Source organism: Gavialis gangeticus, unplaced genomic scaffold (assembly GCF_001723915.1).
Source record: "Gavialis gangeticus isolate Ggan-Ray unplaced genomic scaffold, GavGan_comp1, whole genome shotgun sequence".
NCBI classification, from domain to species: Eukaryota; Metazoa; Chordata; order Crocodylia; family Gavialidae; genus Gavialis; species Gavialis gangeticus.
The window spans coordinates 22,939,738-22,960,641 of record NW_017729030.1 but is presented as its reverse complement, the minus strand read 5'-3'; the positions used below and the strand labels follow the sequence as shown (position 1 = coordinate 22,960,641).

Genomic DNA, 20,904 nt, shown 5'->3' with positions numbered 1-20,904 from the left:
CTACACTGCCATCAGCTTCCAGGGGCTGTCGAGCGCGCTGACTAGGGCAAACTGCCAATGTGTTCACCTAGCAAGCCACGGTAAGGCACTTCAAGCTGTCCATGTGTAGACGTGTGCCTAAATCACCTTAATGTGCCTTAGGCTAAGGCACATTTAGTTTAGGTGTGCATAAAGTCAGATGTAGACATGCCCACCCAGTAGTTACTCACCCAGATAATCTGACTGGAGTCAAGAGTGGATTCAGTCTGCCCCTGCATGTTTTCATGAGGAAATACAAATCCAGCCATTCTTAACAATGCCAAAATAAGTAACTGAGTATTTATTTGCAATGGAAGGAGAAAAATAATTCTGAAGAAGCAGAATTCAGTTCCAAGAGGAACCATGAGGAGGAAAAAGTCCAAATAAAAACTGTCTTAGCAATGTCATTTTACCCATTATGTGTGCACTTGTTTCTTTTGCTTATTCAATGTGAAGATGAATTTCTACTGAATTTGACATGGTGCCATTTGACCTGATATGGATTTAAGCTCCCGGAAGCTCAAATCAGCAGGAGGTCACAGACAGGCAAATTCAGTGACTCTAACAATAATGCAGTATGAGAGATTAATGTTTATTTGGGTTCAGATTATTTCAAAACAAACAAGAATCAGGACAAATCAAACTTACGTTTCTCATCTGGTTGGTAAAATTGTTTTATTAAATGATACAATTTACAACTCAGGCATGCATTCTTCAAATAAAGTGTCCTTTGCAGTGAACAAATAGCATATGAAAATGAAAATCCAATTATAAGGATAGCATAGACTTTTCTTACTATGGAAAAAAAAAGTGTGAATAGGTAAGTAAATGTGTTAAAGCTAACCAACATGTAACTAATTATGAACAACAAATGTGAACATCTACCTTCTAGTATAACAGCAGAAACTAAGCTGTCAGTTATACTTGCTTGTCACATCCTCCATATATTAACACAGACATCTTTGAGGCTTAACGGTATGTTTAGAAGTAAATAACAGGTACTTAAATATTAGAGCTATTTTCCTCACATCAACTGTATAGGTCTGTGCACTCACAAATGACCAAATGTCAGAAATACTTGAATGAATATTCAGAACTTACACATAAAATGGCCATGTGGACTTGATGGAAAGATAATTTGCAAAGAAGTGGGGTGGGGAGAAAAATAGTGAAAAGTGCAGAGTGATGCCTCATAAAGCCCTGTGCGCATTATACTATTAGCTAGTACCTGGGGATGAAGTCAATGACAAAACCCCATTGACACAAAGGGAGAATAATGCCTGAACCTGTTTTCCCTCTAGGAAACTGAATTCCTATATATCAATACATGAGAATAATAAGTATAACTTTTATTTTAACTCCATGTATTTATAAATTGGTCTTCCTCCCCAGTATCATAATGTTTGTGACAAATCTTTGGGTTCCATTTAGGCAACGCTGGTTTACCATAACTTAAGGCAGCACAAGTGACACAGCCACCATAACACGCAGCTATCTGTCTACACTGTGTAATGTGTGGAAAGTCATACGACAGGCTTTACTCAGATTAAACTCCCCTTCGCTGATTACATTTGAAGTAATAAATTCAGTGAGAATTTTTCTGGGTTTTCTCAATCCATGCGAGTTAAACACATAAATTGGAGAAAGGTACCTGAGTACCTGGTCTAGTCCCACTAAAGTCAACAGGAGCCTTTCTTCTGACCTCAGTGGGAGTTGAATCGGTTCTCAAGTGTAAAAGTCCTGATCGATGGGATGTTCATGAAAAGCTGTATCTATACACAGAATGTACACAATAACCTACACAAGAGCATCCATCTGGAAATATCCAGGATCTCTCTGAAAATATATGTAGGTAACAATTATATGAAAGTATATCTATTTTACAGATAGATAGCTTGTTACACATTTTTTCACAGAGCTCCTAGGTATGTGATATGGAGACCATTATATTTTAATAGTTGATCCTATAAATGCTTAAGAACATAAGTAAATTTTCTTTTATGCTTTGTTTGTTTTTTTGGTAAAATTGGGTGGGCCATATTTAGTCTAATTTTGTGTCATAACATGTGAGTTTCTAATGTTTTAAAGTTCAGACACTTTGGCAATCTTTTAGTGGGTGTGTTTTAATGCTAACCACATATTTCCTGGTGTTATCCAAAGGCATTAAAATGCATAATATTATTTTCAAAGGAAATAAACAAAGTTATGCTCCTGATTCTAAGAAGTGAAACAATTTTTTATACAGTTGTATTTGGCAGAGATAATATTTACTGGGAACTGACTAATCCTGTTCCCAATTTAATGGATATCAAGGATAAAATTCAAAACAGAAACCTGGCCCTGGTCTTTTTATGCTAAGATAGACATTTAAGCGTGTGCAGCTCTATATCAGTAGCTCCACTGAAATGTATTAATCTGCGTTAAATGCATTCTTAAAAGCTTTGCTGAAATAGGTTAATAAACCCCAAGATCCAGAGAAGAATGTGTCAAATTGTGTATCAAATTATTCTCTCTGATATTGTGCATGGATGATCATAAGGATGGTTGTTTGAGGCAGCTTGGGCACCTCAATGTTGTATCATTACATTACCAAGTGCATGGAGCTCCTTCTTGGAACCCCCTCCCCGCCTCCCTCACTTTTCTTCATAAATTCATGAGAGTTTGTTGCTTAAGCAAAACAGTGTAAATAAGAAGTCAAGAAGAAAACAAGAAGGTTGCTTTGTAACATGATTGATGCACATGTTTTCTTCCTGTGAACACTTTTCCATGTTCTCTGCTTATATTTTAAGCAGAGCTATTCAATAGTGTTTCAACAATACTTTTAAATGGCCGTGCTTGACAGATATTTGAAGAATGCCAGGCACCTGAGGAAGGTGCGATGCTCTCAGTGAACCTGCAGGTTTATTTTCACACTTTAACAGCATCCAAACTACTCAACAAGCTTGGAGTACATACATACATACATACATACATACATACATATATATATATTCTATTAAAGTGAACTATAAATGCAAGGCAAGTACCAAGAATAGCACTTATTTACATTTCTTCAAACCCATCCAGATTTATTTAATATTGCAGCCAAATCACCAAATACTTGCTGTCTTTACTCAACTCAGACCCTATAACACGTAACATATACCATCTTCCACATGTCATCTTCTCTATAGGACACAAATTGCTGTTTGCTACATAACCTATTTCAGTCTTCAAAATGAGAGAACAAATCAAAAGCTTTCCACATATTCATCAACTCATATACTTAGAATAGCTACTCAGCTCTTTAGCATAACAGACTATGCTACACTAAATGTTCAGCAAATTATACATTTCACAAAGAAATGTCCTGTTCAGCTGTTTGTCAGCACATTTATTTGCAACCCAAATCTTTTTGAAGTCTCGCTGAAATGCCCAGTTTGAAGATATTAGCATACATCTAGATGTCACAGATCTTCAATTACCATGACTATAGATGCCTTTTAGATTGATCATAGTAAAGTAAAATAATTTATTTTGCTAGAGTCCTTTTTCTGAAGACAAAAACATTTTACAGGGAAATTAACTGGGCTACCATAACCATTAATCACTTCCAAATTCTGGAGTTATATTGGAAAAAATACTTTAAAAGTTAGATGTCGAATATATCGAGAACATCTATAAGTTGAATAAAAAATTCTGTTTTTAAAAAAGTGCCCTAATATTCTTTCATTAATTCATCTGTAAATATTTTTCTGTTCATTCCAACTAAACTTTTCCTGCCTGTGGTTTGTACTGAGTCATTTGCTTTCCCTCCTACACACAAAGGCGCACACATGAAAATTTGCCCTTTTCAAACAAAACAAAGCAAAACAAAATGTGGTACATCCTAATGCTGGGAATAAAACTGAAACTATTCTAGAAGCTGAGAGCCCTGAAGCAGCATGAGAACTATTCACCCTTTGAGATTGCCTCCTCATATCTTCAATTCAGAGATTGTTAAACCAGCAAAAAAACACCCAGAGAGGTTTGCTTTTCTTTTCGTACTGGAATCTAGGGCTTATGAATCTGGAAAAAGGGAGAATATATCAGGCTTTTCATGTTTGGTGCCTCCATCCTCTTGGATGTGTATTGTAGTGTGAGTTAGCTGTTGACAGGCCATAGTCAGACCTGGTGTCCATGGACATCATGTCGGGATCTATTTGGGATCGTTGGCCATAATATGCATACTGGAGCCTAGTGCCACGCTGGAAAGTGGAGCTAGGTGCAGACATGGTGCTTTTTGGTGGGGATATGATACCAGATTGCCTACTCCCAAATGAGGCTAAGCTAGCATGAATGCTTGGGGCTGGAGGCTCATAAGAAACTCTCTGTTTCCAATCATCTGGTGGCTCCGGGAGTGTTTTCCTGCGAGCAGCTGATACTACATTAGCAACAATGGACTCTTGAATGTTCTGGGGGCCAAAAGCATCATCTACCAAGCCAAGGGGGGACTTGGCTGCTGCTTCCCAGGGAGTTAATCTCTTGCCAGACCGGGCAGTTGCTCCAGGTGGTTTGCTGAAGTAATCTGGGGCAGGTTGGAAGATCACGGGAAAAGAAGGTGACATGGTTCGAGGCGTGAGCGAAGAAGGTCTCCCAGGAAGTGACAATGAACGGCCGCTGCTTCTCTCCTAGGAACAACAAAATCTTGACTATAACTACAGTCATTGAACAGCAGACATAAAACCCCTTTCCCTTTATTTCCAAACTGAAACTAGTCATCTTTTGGTTATTGGCATGCTGTTGGCATGCTAATGTATGACACAGGACAGGAACTTTTTCAATATGACAGCCTGACACCACATCCTTTATGAATCCTGAGTTTTTTTCCCTGGATGAATTTTCATGAGAAAAAACAAAGCAGAGAAGAGAGAAGAACAGAGACAGAGCGTACTCAAGTGTTTAGGAAAGGGAACAGGTTAACAGCCAGAAGTCCTTTGTTACTCAACAAGCACAGCATAAAGAGCAGTAGTACAGACATGCCACTATTGCTGTCTTGGTAATGTGTCTGATCCTGGAGGAAGCCTTCCCAGTGAGTGAAAATAAAGAAAGAAAGAAGTATGATCAGTCTGTGTGCTTTTACAGGACTTTCTCTAAGAAACAGGAACAAACGTAGTTATGTTTGGTAACTGACCCAATCCAAGAAAACTATCCAAGAACTTGTATTTGTTCATCTTTTATTAAGAATTACCTCTCTTCTAGTAAAACTATTGCTCCACTATTAATTATAATAGAAGGAAAGGGTACACAATTAATAAAAAGCACTACAAATGTCAATACAGTAATTTGCCTAATATTGTGATAGGCCGCTATTGAACCTGGCTTGTTTTAAAGGCAGTGCCCTCAAAATTTCAGAACACTCTGACCCATTTAGTAGGAGAAATCCATTCACATTTCACAAATCCTAATCTTCTTAGTAAGGCAGCACTTTGAAACAAAAACTCTGTTCATGAGGAAGGTTTTGTCCTTCGCAGCCTTCATTCGGCAAGATGCAGCACAAGTATGACCTTTCCCTATGTGTGCCAAATGTTCTCTATGCGTCAGACAAACCACATTGTTCTCAGTAAGCAGTCTCTGTCCATGTGGTTCTTAAATTAATTGCTAAACACCTGATTCATATCCGGAGGTCTGAGAACTGCTTTTATCTCCCAGATCCTTTATGAAATTAGAGATTAAGTGGCCAAGAGCTTTGCTAAGTCTCCACCCAAAAACATGGGCCTGAATTACCTTTCCTATTTAGCTTCCACAACTCAAAGACCACAGGGCTGATCAAAAACTCATCACCATTATTCAGAGTCAGAAAATATGCATTGCAGGGGTACTATTAATGCTTCCATTTGTGATTCAGTATTTGGACATCACATTTTTGCAGGCCCTATCACAAAAGGATCTGAGGCATTCAAAACCCTTTATTGAATTCTACCTGAGGCACTTTTTTATCTCTATTTTAGAGATGCAGAAATATGAGAAAAGAAAATGAGAGATGAATGGACAAGTTTTAAAAAAGTGATGAGCACCTGTGCCTCTCATTCATCTCAGTAGATTTGGCAGCTGCTCAGCATGAACATATTAACCCAGAGTCAAAGTAATACAGGCCATGCCTACACAATAAATTTACTGTGCTACATGGTGTTACCCTTAAGCTTACTGCACTAGAAGCAGTATGCCTGTGGCTAAGGAGCACTGCAAGCAGGTTAATTAGCATAGGTCAGTCTAAGTGGCTGTGCCGCCACTGCTGCTTAGCCAGCCACCCAGACCTGGCCTCACTGCTCTTGGTTTAGAAGGCAGCCTGCCTAGAGCAGTGCAGGTTGCTGTTGCCTTACATGGTAAGTTTACTTATTACATAAGTTTACTTACTTACTTTGAGACTTACATAAGTCTCAAAGTAAGATTTGACAGATCTCATGACCTGTTATTTTATAACGCAATAATCTTTGCTGTTTATTTTAGCTGATGACCAGCTCCTTCCAACACCAGAGAGAAACTCCAAATAGTTATTAGGCCTTCGCCTCCATTAGTATGTGGGTCACCAAATCAAATCACTTTCACCCGTACATCAGGACAAGGCTGAGTTCAGCACTCAGCGAAATATGCACATTAAATAGAATAGGAAAACATTTCCTTTATGACCCTCAGTAAATGGGAAATATAACTTTTGCCCATAGGTGAACTGATCACACCATTAACTATGGGTTGGCCTTTTTCCAGATCTTTGTCTGATGAAAGGGCCACCTTACTTGTCAGGTGCCAGTCCAGACACATGGGGTGTTCTTGAGGTTAATATTGGCAGTCACGGATGCCAGAAAGACAATCACAAAATTAAGGATTCTTTCTTCCTTTTATGCATCAGAAGAATTCACTTCAGCTAGTTCCACACATATTGGGTGCATTTACACGTTCACTTATGTGCCCTAGTTACTGTGCATTGTTGAGTTCTTGGTTAACCAAGTATTAATTCAATGCACAGTAACTCATGCTACTGTGCAGTAGTTTTTTTAATACTTACTGTGCAGTAGCCTAATAACACTGCACAGTAGCATATTAACATGGCTTTTGACCAGCGCGCTACTGCATAGCATTATTAGGCTACTGCACAGTAAGCATCTTGTGTAAACACACCCACTATTTACTTTAGCAAGCATGGCTAGTATGCTCCATATAATCAACTGGCAAAAAAGGAACGTTGCGAGGGTGTGAACTTATAAAGCACTCTTAGTCAAACAAGACACAAATGTGCTGTTTTAAGCTATTTATAATGAGAGACAATTAGAAAGAAAGGTAGTAAGACTACCAGCTGAGTTAACTGGTTCCAGGAGAATTCCAAATTGCTATCTCTAATGAACAGATAAAATAAATCCCCTTTCTATTCAATGGAACTCCAATTCAGGCAAAAGAGTTTCAAGTCCATTGCTATCATGTATATTTCCAGAAATAAGTGAGGGGGGAAGGATACTGTTTATAGAGCTGTTGCATTAGGAATCTGAAAAAGTCAGTGAAGATGCTAGGTCTGTCCTGTTTGGAGTTTTCCAGACATCTCCAAGCAGCTGCAATGAAGATATCCAATACAGAGATATTAGGTCTGAAGAACCCTGGTAGAGAGGAAATTAAGCTTCTTTGTACAGAATTTAATTTTTGATTGTTAGGATAGTGAAATATATTTAATACCCGATATAGGAAAAGTGGTCTTACTTCTCTGGCTCATGAAATGGGAACTATAGGTCTTAAAATCTAAAGTTGGTGGAAAAAGAATTTAAGAATCCAGCTTGTTCAGAAAATAAACTTCTGTTGGAAATCAGATGCTACTTTAGAGTGCAGAGAACACTTCTAAGGAAAACTTGGTTATATCATGTTTTATGTTGAAGAAAAACTACAATAAAGGAGCTGAAAAATGACCTTGTAGAAGAGAGTTCTAGGGGTTCCATTAATACAGGGTGTGTACATGTTCATTAATGTGCTCTAGTTACTGTGCATTAAGTTTAGTACTTGGTTAACCACATGCTAATTCAATGCTCAGTAGCTTCGGAGCACAGTTTTTTAGTGACGCTTACTGCATAATAGCTTAATAACACTACACAGTAGCGTATTAGCACGGTTTTTGACCGGCACACTACTGTGCAGTGTTGTTAAGCTACTGTGCAGTAAGCATCTCATGTAGAGATGACCAAAACAGATTAACCCAGGGTTTTGACAACCAGATTCAGTTTCCAGAAAAAAACACTCATTGCCAACGCAGTGGCCTAATGGTTGTAATTTAGCTGAACCTGTTGATCAAAGGTGGCAACTCAGATTATAACTATGTACATGTACTCCAGTGATTTACGAATCATCTGGAATACTTAAAAATATCATTTTCATCCTCCCAGGTAAAGAGTGATTTAGCCAATGGAGCCTATGGTTGAAAGAGCTGACAAATGAACTGTCTTCCAAAGTGGATGAGTGAAATTTCTACATTCAGACTTGACAGGCCTTACTTGAGAATTTCTTTTAAACTGCTAGACAGAAAGGTCAGTGATCTAAAAATATGGTGTTTTTTGGACCAGACAGATGGCAGAAATTTCCTCAGCTGCTGAGAGCCTCGTTTTGGGTCATTTAGGTCAATAAAAGTCATCGACAACAGCACTGTATTCAACATTATATGCAGCTTGCTAACTGTATCACTCACTGCCAACTCTAGCTGAATCATACGCACAAGATACAGTTCTAGTAATTTACTCAGTTATATTGACATTCCTGGGCTACTTGAATTTTAATATTTCCCCTTAGCTGACTTAGGTGTAGACACCTACCTGATAATGGTACTCAGTTCTGCAAGTTTGAAATACCGGTGAGAATAATGCTCCTGCTTCCTTTTCATCAGCTGAGGGAAAACAAAGAAGCAACCTCTCCTTCCTTGGAGGATGGATTGAGTAGTGCAAGGTCTTTTCTTCTGGGGCTCATCCATTTTAATTCCATTAAAAAAGATGTCTTTCTAGATCCTGAGCAAAAAAACTGGGAGGGGAAGGATTTTTCCAAGATAACTTGTTTGGAAAGAGAATGTAAGAACTATTTGGAAAAGGGGACACATCTGCACCTCTTAGTACGATGATTAAAGAAACCCACCATTTTGAAAAGTAATTTAGGAGGAAGGAAAGGGTCTTGCTATAGTTTGGGTTACTTACTTACCTTAGGCTCATATCATCACATAGCTAGCTGGTTCTGGTATGAGTGAAAGAGCCATATTCATATAAGCCACTACAATCATCTCCTTGTGTCTTGGGCACAATCCTCCTTGCAGTCCCCAAAGAATGAGCCTTCAGTTTTTCAGAAAAGAGAGAGCCAGACGAATGCTCTATGTCACTTGGGAGAACAGTCATGACTGTGCTGAACTTAAGCAAAACACAGACTCGAGAAAAGCCTGACATTCCTAGAAAGAGAAAATATCTTTTGCTAAAGAATACCTCAATTATTTTGGACTGAAAACTTACTGAATAGAAATAGCTGTCACCTTTTGTGGTATAGAAAAAGGAGAAAATAATTTGTTCCATTCTCTTTGTTCTTTCTGTCACTGATTTTTTAAAGTTCAGAAGAATTAAAACAACTTGGGCCTGTTTCTATCTGTTGTGTGTCACATTAATGAAAATTAGGAGCTGCTAGTTCTTTTGAAATCAACCTGTGTAAACAGGTGTAACTTTTAAAAGAAACAAATCCAAAATGTATTATTAAATCTGTATCTCAGAGGATTCACAGAAGTTACAGTGGTGTAATGCAGGATCAGACTTTGGATTTCTTTCATTATCCAGATAATTAATAAAATAGGCTCTCAATATATACAGCCATTGTGCCAAGCCAGGACAGGGCATTTTAGTTTCCATGCCCACTTATTCCTGGGCCTTCCACTATGATTTCCAGGGATTACAATTAGTGACAGATATGGTAGTGATGATTGAAATGAAGCAATTGGTACACCATGTGTTTGTATATTTGCACGTACAACCACATAATTTTGAGAACTGACATGAGTCATGATTTTCCAGTGATTTACTCTAGTTCCTGAGAAAGAGCATAGCGGGTTTTTTTCTGCCTTGTCACTATCCTGTGGTTATATGTTCTTTGTTTTCTTTGGAGAAGAAAGCTCTATGTACTTACAGAGTCTGGAACATGGGTCTTTAATGACTTACAGAAAAGTATAACTTTTGTTAAAACAGAAACATGTCCTGTATTTCTCCCTGGGAAAGGCTGGGAGAGGATTGATTACTTTTATATTGTTCTCATTACAATGATTTCCTGTCCACTAGGAGAGATGGGCCTGAACCAAAGCTCTTGATCTAAAATATGCTAGAGCTGGGTCAGGAGCTAGATTTTATACCCATACTGACCTCAAACGGCAAGGGTCTGTTCAGAACCCTGGAACTGACAAAAAGGATCACAAGCCAACCTCTGATGAATTGAATTCACTGTTCATTTACTGGACAATGACACCTACAATAGTGCCACTCTGTCCATCTTACATTCTTTTAGATCCCTCAAGCATCTCTTTTAATGTCCTTGGCTCTGAAAGTACTTGGTCTGTAGTGGGTTTCTAGGTCCCACATAACAAAAGGAGTCAAGAAGAACCCAGGGCCTACCAGGCAATTCAGATAGCCATCCAGGGGCCAAGCCCAGATACAAACAGAAGATAAGAAGGAGAGCCTGATCCATGACAGAAGGACTTTTGAGCTAAGAGGAGCTTCAAACAGGTCCTGCTGAGGTGGAGCTGTCCTAAAGAAGACAGCATAAAGAGGTATAATCAGTGGAAGTAATACATCTGTTTTCTTTGCCTTCCTTATGGAGGTAAGCAGAATATATAGAATCCAAAGCATACATGAGACAATGGAGAAAGTAATAAGCAAATTGATAGGAAATCATCATATCTTTCTCTTCCTCAGATAGCAACACCCTTATACCTTTTCTTTCCAGCAGCTAGGAAGGGATCAGGGAATGACAGAAGACCCATCATATGAAATTACCGAGAGCTACAATAATCACAGACTGTCTTACTGCCCTTCTATTGTAAAGCTTTCGTTGTCAAGTTGTAACATCATGGAAGGACACTGTGCTGCAAAAACATATTGCCACACCATGCTTAGCTTGTGCCTTTCCAAAACTGTGCTCGAAACTTTTCAAGCAACTGTCTTGGACTTGTTACTGAATGGAGGCAATGGCTCTTATGTAGGAAGAGGATGAAAGGCAAATAAGAGTTGTCCATCAAAACTGTATGGAATCCTTGTAAACTGCAGCTGGCTTTGTCAACATGTATGTGAAGAGATTAAGTGCCTGTGTTACATTAACAGAGATTTTAAAAATGCAAACTATTTCTAAACTGATAAATAAAGCAAGTGTTTATTGTGCCATAAACATCTGTAACATTTTGAAAGTGTATGTTCATACATGCTAAAACAAATGTAGTGATTTTCCCCTTAACTGAGCTAATAATTACTTTAGGGAGGTGCATCAGGGTAAACACAATTATTTATAATGTGTGTGTGCATATACACATAAAAGTGTGTGAGTATATTTGATTTGTGTAATAATTCAGAAAAGGCTGTATTACAAGGAACTAAGTACTACTGCAAGTTTCCTGGTAGTTACAAATATGATGACAGGCAAGCACTACAGCATTCAGATTAAGAAAACAGTGTAAATAGCTGAAGATGCATGTAAAAGGTCTCTTTCATCCCCAAATTCATATGGAAATGCCAGATACTATTTAGTGAGCTTTACCTGTTTTCACAGTGGCTTTCCCTTTGAGATATATTTGAATGTCCTACATAAAAGCACTTCATTTAAAAGGGAAATCTGTCACATGTTTTGTGCCTAAACTTTTTAGGCCAGACTCTTCACTGTATCTCAGCGGGACTGTGTCCATTCCTACCAACTGAGGAGACCGAGTAAATGATTTTCAAAAATCATGTTGGTGATTTAGGAGCTTAAGTCCCATTTTCCAAAATGATTTAGGCATTTAAGAAACTATATCTCAGTGAAATCTTGTAGCTTTTAGACTCCCTACTGTTTGACTCACTTTTCCAAAATAAACTTTGGTTCATAAGTCATTTAATCTTTTCTTAATCTAGTCCTTCATACCGCGTCCATGCCTTTGATGTTCAGTTCCCTTTTGCATTAGCATCTAGGTGACATTTACAAGTATTATAGGAGAGTAAGGAAAAAGGAAGCAGAAGGAGCAGCTATATGCCTATGGGGGGTGTGTGGCTGTTCCATACTATAAAGGTCCAAAGACACGAGTTACCCACGTTGTGGGAATTTTGATGAACGCTGATAGCCCTGGGGCGGAAAACCTTTTTACTGCCCTGTTTATACCACTTATTGGTGAACCCTTTCTCCCCCTTCTCCCAACTGTAGTAATATCTTTGCACCTATGGTGGTATGAAGAAGTAACGTTATAATGATCTCTGTAGCACTTTTCACTCTAAGCCCTTTGACAATGAAACTATACATAGCAGCACAATTCATCTGTCCCTGGAAAGCAGTCAGCTCTGAGATAAATGGTAGCAATTGTTTAATACTGTTAAATAAGACAGCTGAATACATTTAGGGGGAAAAAAAAGAAAAAAATCCTATCTGCTCTAAGGTGACTTACACAGGCAAAATGTAACTGTCTCAGCTGAAACATAAAACCATAATCAGTAGGGACACTTAATGACCCCAAGAGGTCAGAACTTCGGCTTTTCATCTCATTGCAAAGTAACCAGTTAAGCCATCCACGGGCACTAGAACTAGACCTGCACCCTACAGTCCATGTCAGGATCCAAGCTTCCTCCAAATTCAAAGCTGTTCTGATCTCAGTGTTTTGTTCAATCCTTTAGAAAAAATTCCAGACCTGGTTCTAAACTTACTCTAAATTTCTTACTGAGGGCAGGACAAGATGGCACCTTAGAGACTAACTGGTTCAGAGAGGCCTAAGCTTTTGTAGGTGACACCCTCCTTTGTTATAGCATCTGATGAAGTAGGCTGCCACCCACAAATCCTATGTCTCTTTGAACCGTTAATGTCTAAGGTACCACCCTGCCCTGCCTTCTGCCTGACGTCAGACTTACTTGCTACCTACTTCTTTCTAAGTTTGGAACTGTTTAGATCTCTGGTTTCAGTTCAGGGCCATCTATGTCTGAGACCATGTTTATTGGTCATAGTTGTTCGGAAAGGAACAGCACTGGGTGAGGTCACTGCCTATATGCGTGATTGGAACAGGAACAGGTCATAAAATTCCTGATGCTTTCAACCTGCCACCATTATATCCTTTTTGTGTTGGGTAGGGGTGTGTGAAGAGAAAAAAAGCTGTTAAATTTAACCATTAACTACTCCAAAACACTGTGAATGTTTACAAGGAACAACAAGAAACAAGAAGGAAGCACAAGCATAGCACTACTAAGCTCATGTAAAGGAGACATTGACTTAGCACAAGCAATCACTGTTTCAGTGAAGTGAAGGAAATGTGCCATTTAACACTCATCAGTCTCTGGTTATCAAAACAAAATAAAGTGAGGCTTGTGATCTGCAAGAGACTGGAGTCTCTTTGGCTCAAGGATCCCTGTTTTCAGTGAAAAAGCTAGGATTTGAGAGTGAGTTTGTCATAGGGAAGAGCATTTGCTGCCACCTTCTGGAGTTTAGCAGTAAACACTAAGCAGTTATGTCACGGCTTATGTCTAACTAGGTTGAGAAACTGAAGAACATTTGAAAGCAGGTGCCATTTATGAGTTTGGCCAGCTTATATTCTGTCTAGAAAACTAGTCATTATTTTAACAGCCTGGACTCTGCTTATGGACCAAATTCTCACTGAAAGCAGAAGGCCAAGTATCAGCTGCCCCAGGTATAAATCTCTAGCTCCTCTTGGTCCAAAGTAACTATTTCTGCTCTAAGTGGCTGTTGTGCACTGCTGCCCAGTGCTGTCCTTGTCCTTAGCATAGATCATACACATACATTCTTCTTACACACCACATATAAAGCTGGTACAGAGGGAGAAAGCAAGTTTGCACGTACAGTATATACTGGGGACCACAGAAGCATCGATCTGTGGTCCCTTGCTGAACAGCTGTTATGGGGCATCACTTCTCACCACTCTCCTCAGACACAAGCATGCACAACTTTGTCCATGCCATGGAAGATGAAGCAGGTTTGGCCTTTTACTGAATATGTATTCCTAAAACAATCAAGGAACTAGTCCTTGTTATGACTCCTGTCTACTCTGTGCACAATGAAGCAATTTTAAATGAGCAAAGAAATAAAGGGGATACATCACTGACCTCTTTTCAAAATTACAAAACCATAAAAATAGACTGAATTGTATGTTATGGATGGAGCTGGTAACAAAGGCTATTATTCAAGTTGCCTCACAGTTCCTCTTGAAGGCATCTTTTTTCAGTTGCTTATAACTTTGCCAGTATTGAGACATTTAAGATATTTGCACCAAGTTTCTTTGGCTGATTTTTTTTTTTAATTTCAGCCAAAAGGGTTCAGCTGTTTCAGAGAGCAAGACCAGGCAAAAATTCGATGTCTCATCCATTTTGAAAAAATTCTGCCCCTTTTCTTTTGGAAGGCTCCAGCACTTCCCGCTTTTGGAATTGGCAAGAAGTGGTCTTTGTGTCATAGATGTTCCTTTTGATATCCTCATGGAAACATGTCCATATTCAACCAGTTTAAAAGTCCTTGTACAATGTTACGCACACCAAGCAGAGAATTCTTAAATTTTAGCTAGCAATTCCCCAGAGCTATTGAGTATAATCCAGCTGAAGGCTGAGCATGAGCAAGACCCTATGCAAATGCAACTTCTGTTCCTGTGGGTTATGATGGGTCTCGGCCTAGCCTGGGTACATGGACTGAGAGCAAGGTTACTGTCTTTCCTGTACTTTCCATGATTTCCCTGGTGGGTCCAGGCTGATAAGGAAGCTGTCTGATTTTAATGCAGAGGTGAGAAGAACTGCAGAGGAAGAGGACAAGAGAAAGGACAAGAAAAAAGGATAAGGAGATGGAGGATGGGAGGGGGGATGTTGGCAGTCAAAATACAGGGGGAAATGGATCTGAAAGTTAAGAAAGGAGACTGGGAAAAAGAGACCAGGCTTTGGAGCTTACAGGGATGAGCCTAAGGTTTGCCAATCAAGAATACTGGGACATGGATGGGATGCCTGAGAAATGGATATTGGATCTGGCTACCCAAAGAGAATAGTACATGGACAAGGATCCAGGAGTTGGGAAGAGACAGGGTGAGGATGGACTGGAAGAGATGGAACAGCAGAGAAATGTTTGGGAAGAATGGGGCAGAAGAATCTGTGCCCATTCAAGCACACTTCTCTCCAAAGCCAGACATGGGACCCAAGATTCCTGGATCTTAATATTCCTTCAATATTTCTCCAGCAAACATGGGTGAAATACAGGCAATGCATGTCATCTCTCTCTAGTGCTGGCCCATGTAGAGACACTGACTATGTACGACTGTCATGTTATTTTGTTAGCTCAAGTGGCAGAGTTCTGTGCAGTGGTCCCAACCCTGCTGCATAAGCATATGAAATGATTTCAGTATGCTGCCTGAGGGTATTCCTGTTTCTCATTTTGCTCTTTAAAAATGTAGAAAATTATATGCATGCACAGTGACATTAGAGGACCATTGCTAAGGCTGGAAAGTCAAGCACTACAAAAACATGAAATGCTAGAATTAAGAATTCCTCTGTAGCCTTAATTCACCCCTTTGTACATATGCATTATGTTATACTCTTTTATGTACTCACATGCTATTTTTTCCCAAAAAGCCCTGCCTTCTTCAACATACAGGCTGGACATGCTCTCAGGATGAATTGGGATTATGAAGCAAAGGAGTCAATTATCTAAAAGGTACTTCATTTGTCGTATAAATGGGGAGGTGTGTAATGAATTAGACAGGGGTGTGCAGGAACAGAATGGCCGATTTCCTGTTTAAGATAGTTGAATTGTACTCTGTGGAATGGATTCCATCCTTCCTTGTGCCACTAGAAAAGACACTTAACCTATACTTTTCACATGCAGAGCCTGATTTGGTCACTTATGTGCTACCTGTTTTCTGAATACTCAAGACACATTCAACTGTAGGCAATGGGAGCTGAGCTTTGAACACATGAAGTGCTAGTACTCTGAAAAATCAGATCTGGGAACCAGATACCCAGAATTGATGGATATATCTGATCTTACTATCCCTGTGCTTCTGCTCCTGTCTATACAATGGGGAGAATGCCCCTTTCATCTTCCAGTGGATGTTCTAAATAATCATTAACACTTGTGAAGCACTTAACTATTATAATGATGAGCATCTCAGGAAACCCTAGAGGAAATGAATAATTTGGTCACAAAGCTTCCTTTATATAATGTGCAGGAAATAAGGCATGGGACCACAAGGACAAAATAAATACTAGGCAAGCTGCTCAATGAGTGAATATTATCCATCCCAAGTGCTGAATGAGTCAGGGGTCAGCCTGTGGGTCATTTGGCAAATATAAATTGTGAGTTTCTTGAACTCTTTCCTCATGATTGAATCAAAGGAGTAGGTGAAGTTAGTTTACTCTGAAGTTGGAGGAGCTAGTATTACAAATGTTATGACGTTACAACAGCTAGTATCGTATACTAGGAAGTGATTAAAAAGTGTCATCATGTATGCTCACAGGGGGTGATGAAATAAGACAACACAGGCATACTTCTGGCATTTCTTTTGAAAGTTTGTTGTTTTTTTTACAACCTTCATAATATTCTGAGAACAATTTGTCAAGTGTATAATATGCAAATATACTGATATGAGGCCAGTTTCTTGCCTCAACACAGTCCCTTCAGTAATCCTAAGGGATGACCAAATTACTCTTTCAAATCATCCTCTTAAACTTAAGTTGTATCACACTAAAAAAAAAAAAAATCCTTGGTTTTGTATTTTCCCATATGTGTGATACTCAATGCAACTCAAGTGCTGACCCTCCTTGCACAGAAATACCACCTTATAGATACACGTTCTAATGAAATCCTGGAACTACAGCGGCCTGCCATCCACATCCTTCAAGAAAACAGGAACTGCAAAGGAAGGCCATCATGAAGGGACTCACTGTTCAGTCAGTCATTTTGTCACACCTCTGTACTTGCTGATAAAAGCTCAACAAGAGCGCACCTGAAACCTCTCAAAGCTGTCTTTTACTGAGAGATTCGGAGCCAGGTTTGTGTATCCAGCAGATGTTGTGGCTAAGGTTGGGATAAGTACCCCAACTTGGTTGCTTATCCAAATAGAATCCAAACAACATCTAAGCAGACATTTTTCAGTTCTCCTGCCACTGTGTACGGAGCTAAAACTGCCCTGGTTCCATTTTAAGTTATATACCTTGATATGGGAAAAGTGTCAAAAGTTCTGGGGATAAGGTTGTGTACACTCATGCACACAGTTACAGCGCTCTGACTGATACACTCAATGCCCTGGGGAAGCGTAGCCGTTCTCTGCCTAGCTCCTCTGTCTCTGAGCTGTTTCTCTGAAGTGCCCACGCCACCTGCTGCTGCCACAGCCCTCTCTGCTTTTTCACTCTTGTGCCCACCTGCCCTACCTGCCACCCCATCCCCTTGCTGCTGATTCCTATCACCATCAACTACCACAAGGTGAGAAATCCTGTTGTGAGAGAAGCAGTGGCTGCAGTTAGGGAACAAGAACGAGGGAGCAAGTTTGGCAGAGGTGACAGCAGGTGACTTGCACACTTACTCGTGCTGCTGATTTCCATTGCCACCAGCTGCCACAAGTAGTGCGAAAGAGAGACCAGGGAGCAAGGATTGTCACAGTGGGTGGAAGGGACCTAGTTTGCTGCCCAGGGCTATTGTCCCGGTCGACCACTCCTAGTTAAGCTATTGAATACTTGTACCAAAGGACAGAATTGTGTTGCAAGAGAGAAAAATAACTCTCATCCTTTGTACAAGGTGATCTTTCAACAAGTTGGTCAAAAATATGGGAGTCGGGCAAATTCACCAACTTTCCAATTTAATCATTCAAATTGACACTGCAATTTTATAATGGAAAAATTAACTTCAGATGTAAAATTAAAATGACTGGTTTGCCAATTGAAAGAAAAATACCTGGGAGCTACATTTGTGCGTTGGAACATAATTTATATCCTACTGAAGTTAATGGGAGTTTTGCTCAACTACTACCACTGGAAAAAGGCTATTTCTTCCCTGAATATTATGCCAAGAAACACAAGCTTGACTAGTATAATTCTCAGGGCACAAATAATCCTTGTTCACATTGGTGAAGGAACCCGAGCCAAGAACAATGGTGGCACTGTCATTGGTTATTGCTAGTGAGAGACTCCAATGTAGTGTGAGAGGACTTGAGCCCACTCTTATAGAAGATAATTCCAAACTAACATTTCATTGAGTTTTTGGGCTGTGTGTGTGTTTCCCCATAAATCATTTGCTAGGGGAAAAATCTTCCTAAAGTTAAGTACCCGGCCCAGAAAACACTTATGACAAACATACCTCTGGAGTGTCTCGAACTTTTCCCTTGTGATTTAATCAGGGAAGTAAATGATGTTTGTTTACTATGAAGTTAGTGCAGGCGATATCACGTGTGCTATGAAATTACAACAGTTGGCGTCATGCGTAATATGAACTTACAACAGTCACATATTTTCACAAGAAAGCTGCTGCCAGTGAGCACATTCAGAACTTTTGAATCCACTGTTTTGCTTTGCTTTTTAATGATCTTGTCATGAGTTTCCTTCTTGGTATCAACATGCCCATTTCAGCCTGAATGGAGTCATTCTAAATTAACCTCGTGCCATAGTATCCGAAGAATCTTATACTTGCTAGTTCAACGGCAGGTGTCCAACAGAGTCTTGGTTATAAGCATGTTAATAAAGCAAGTTGCATCAGGTTTTTCTAGTATACAGATGTTTTTAAAATGTCAAAAGTCTTGAAGTAGAAAGGCAGGGGGAAAAAAATCTCACAATTTTCTTTCTGGAGCAGTGCTATTGCCTCATTAGTGTTTACTCCATCTCAGAATGTATAATAAACTCTTTGCAAGAGGCTGGAGGAAGTGCGTATCCTGAAACAGGGTCCTGTATATTCCAAGGTCAGGTTCCTTTCATAACTGTTTCCCAGTGCAGCTGATCCCTCTTGTAGGCTCCTTTTTTGAAATGGCTCACTTTCAAGAACTGGCTCATGCAGCATTCTGACAGCCCATTTCTGTTTCATTTTCAGGCATGGTATAAACCTATTGCTGGAATCTGCTTCTAAAAATAATAATAATAATAATAAAACAACACAAAACAAAAACAAGCAAGCAACTGTTTCATGTCATTCCCCATCTCTTTGTACTAGGTATGCATGACATGATTCCTTTATAACTGAAAGCTCTGGATGCAGTTCATGAGACATATCATGACTGGTGATGTTTGACACTCAGCTTAAAAGATAAGCCTGACTCCTCTAGAATAAAGGCTGGAAATCAAGCAGCCATTGAAGTCTCTCAAAACGGAAGGATTTTGCAATAATTTTATATACATCCTGAATACATTTTCCTTTTGACTTTTAAGCAGCCTAATGATGAATGGTGAGGCGTTTCTTGGTGATTGTTTTCCTCCTCTTGTTCTTTCACTGTGTCTCCTGGTCCTCTGATTTTGACTGTTATCTCACCATGCACAATCTTTACCATGCTTTCCTCTTGCAGTTGTCTCTCCACAGCTCCAATTTTTCACAGTTCTGTCAAATCTTTTCCACAGCTGACTACTCTCCTACTCATCTCTATCTTTCCTATTTGCATCACAGTATAACCCGTAACCTGTCTTTTGGCTAATTCTAGATACCCCAGCATATTGGTAGCACTCAACTATAGACACAGCCCAACCTCACTATGTTTAGCATTCATTTAAAATGTAATGACATCAGTTCCTCAGAGAGGAGAGATGGAAATTGTTAAGAAAAGATGGAGGAATTTACTGTTACCTGGATATACCATGAGTGGCAGCACTGTGTAGCATGGCAATTTCAAAACCAACCTTCTGTTTCTGATTTCATAGTATATCAGGCCAAAGAAAATGAGATACATAATGAGGTGCAAGGCAGAGGGAGGTGAAGCTCATTTTAGAGTAGCATTGCTTTGGCTTTAAGCAAGATGACTAATCAGCTCTGCTGGCAGAAAGAAAGGCACTTGTGGATATTTCAAGATGAAAAGATTGTCAGTAAGGTAAATGGGAGAAGATCTGAGAACCAGTCTATCTGAAGGGTCTCAATAAGCCACGGACATGTGCAAATATACTTTGCAGCAAAAAAAAAGCCTTGATATAAATAAATTGGAAGGCCCCCAACCACAGGCCAAACCAAAGGACATGTATATCTTATTGTAACTGGGTATCTTGGAGTATATTATTCCTCACAGAAAACATAAGCATACCTAAACTGGAGGAAGGAGTGTTACTTTCAGCAGATAGTTATATTGTCGTTTTAAATAAGTGTTGCATCTTTGTCCTTGCAATACTTTTTTTCTTCATTGTTTTAATCATCAGTTATTTTTCTCCAATCAAGAATAGGGTAAGACTTTAGGCTTCTTCATTAGCTTTATATTGATAGTGGTATTTTGATCATTTTTAACTGAAGCTGCATAAAGTTATTCTAGAGGCAAATTTGAGACCTGTGCCACCACTTGGGGGGAAAATTGATTCCAGTTGTCTCTTGTGGTCTAAAACTTTCACAAATTTGTTCCTTGTGAGAAAGTGCCCACATCACTAAAACCGATTGTATAATTGATACCCTTGTTGGTAGCCTTAGCAGAGTAACTGGGGATTAACAGTCTGAGCTTCACAGAAGCTCATAAAGTCTATTCTAGACCTGGTCAGAAAATGCTTCCCCCCCCCC

General features: G+C 39.4%; 1 protein-coding gene across 1 annotated transcript in view; it reads right to left on the bottom strand.

Moving 5' to 3' along the window:
- Positions 1–667: 667 nt before the first annotated feature.
- Positions 668–20,904, bottom strand: part of SYNPO2 (synaptopodin 2) — a 187,888-nt gene continuing 167,651 nt past the window's right edge. The window contains exon 5 of the mRNA XM_019522030.1: positions 668–4,667. Within this exon, the coding sequence (XP_019377575.1) occupies positions 4,095–4,667 (573 nt within the window). The 3' untranslated portion in view covers positions 668–4,094. The remainder of the gene's footprint in view (positions 4,668–20,904) is intronic.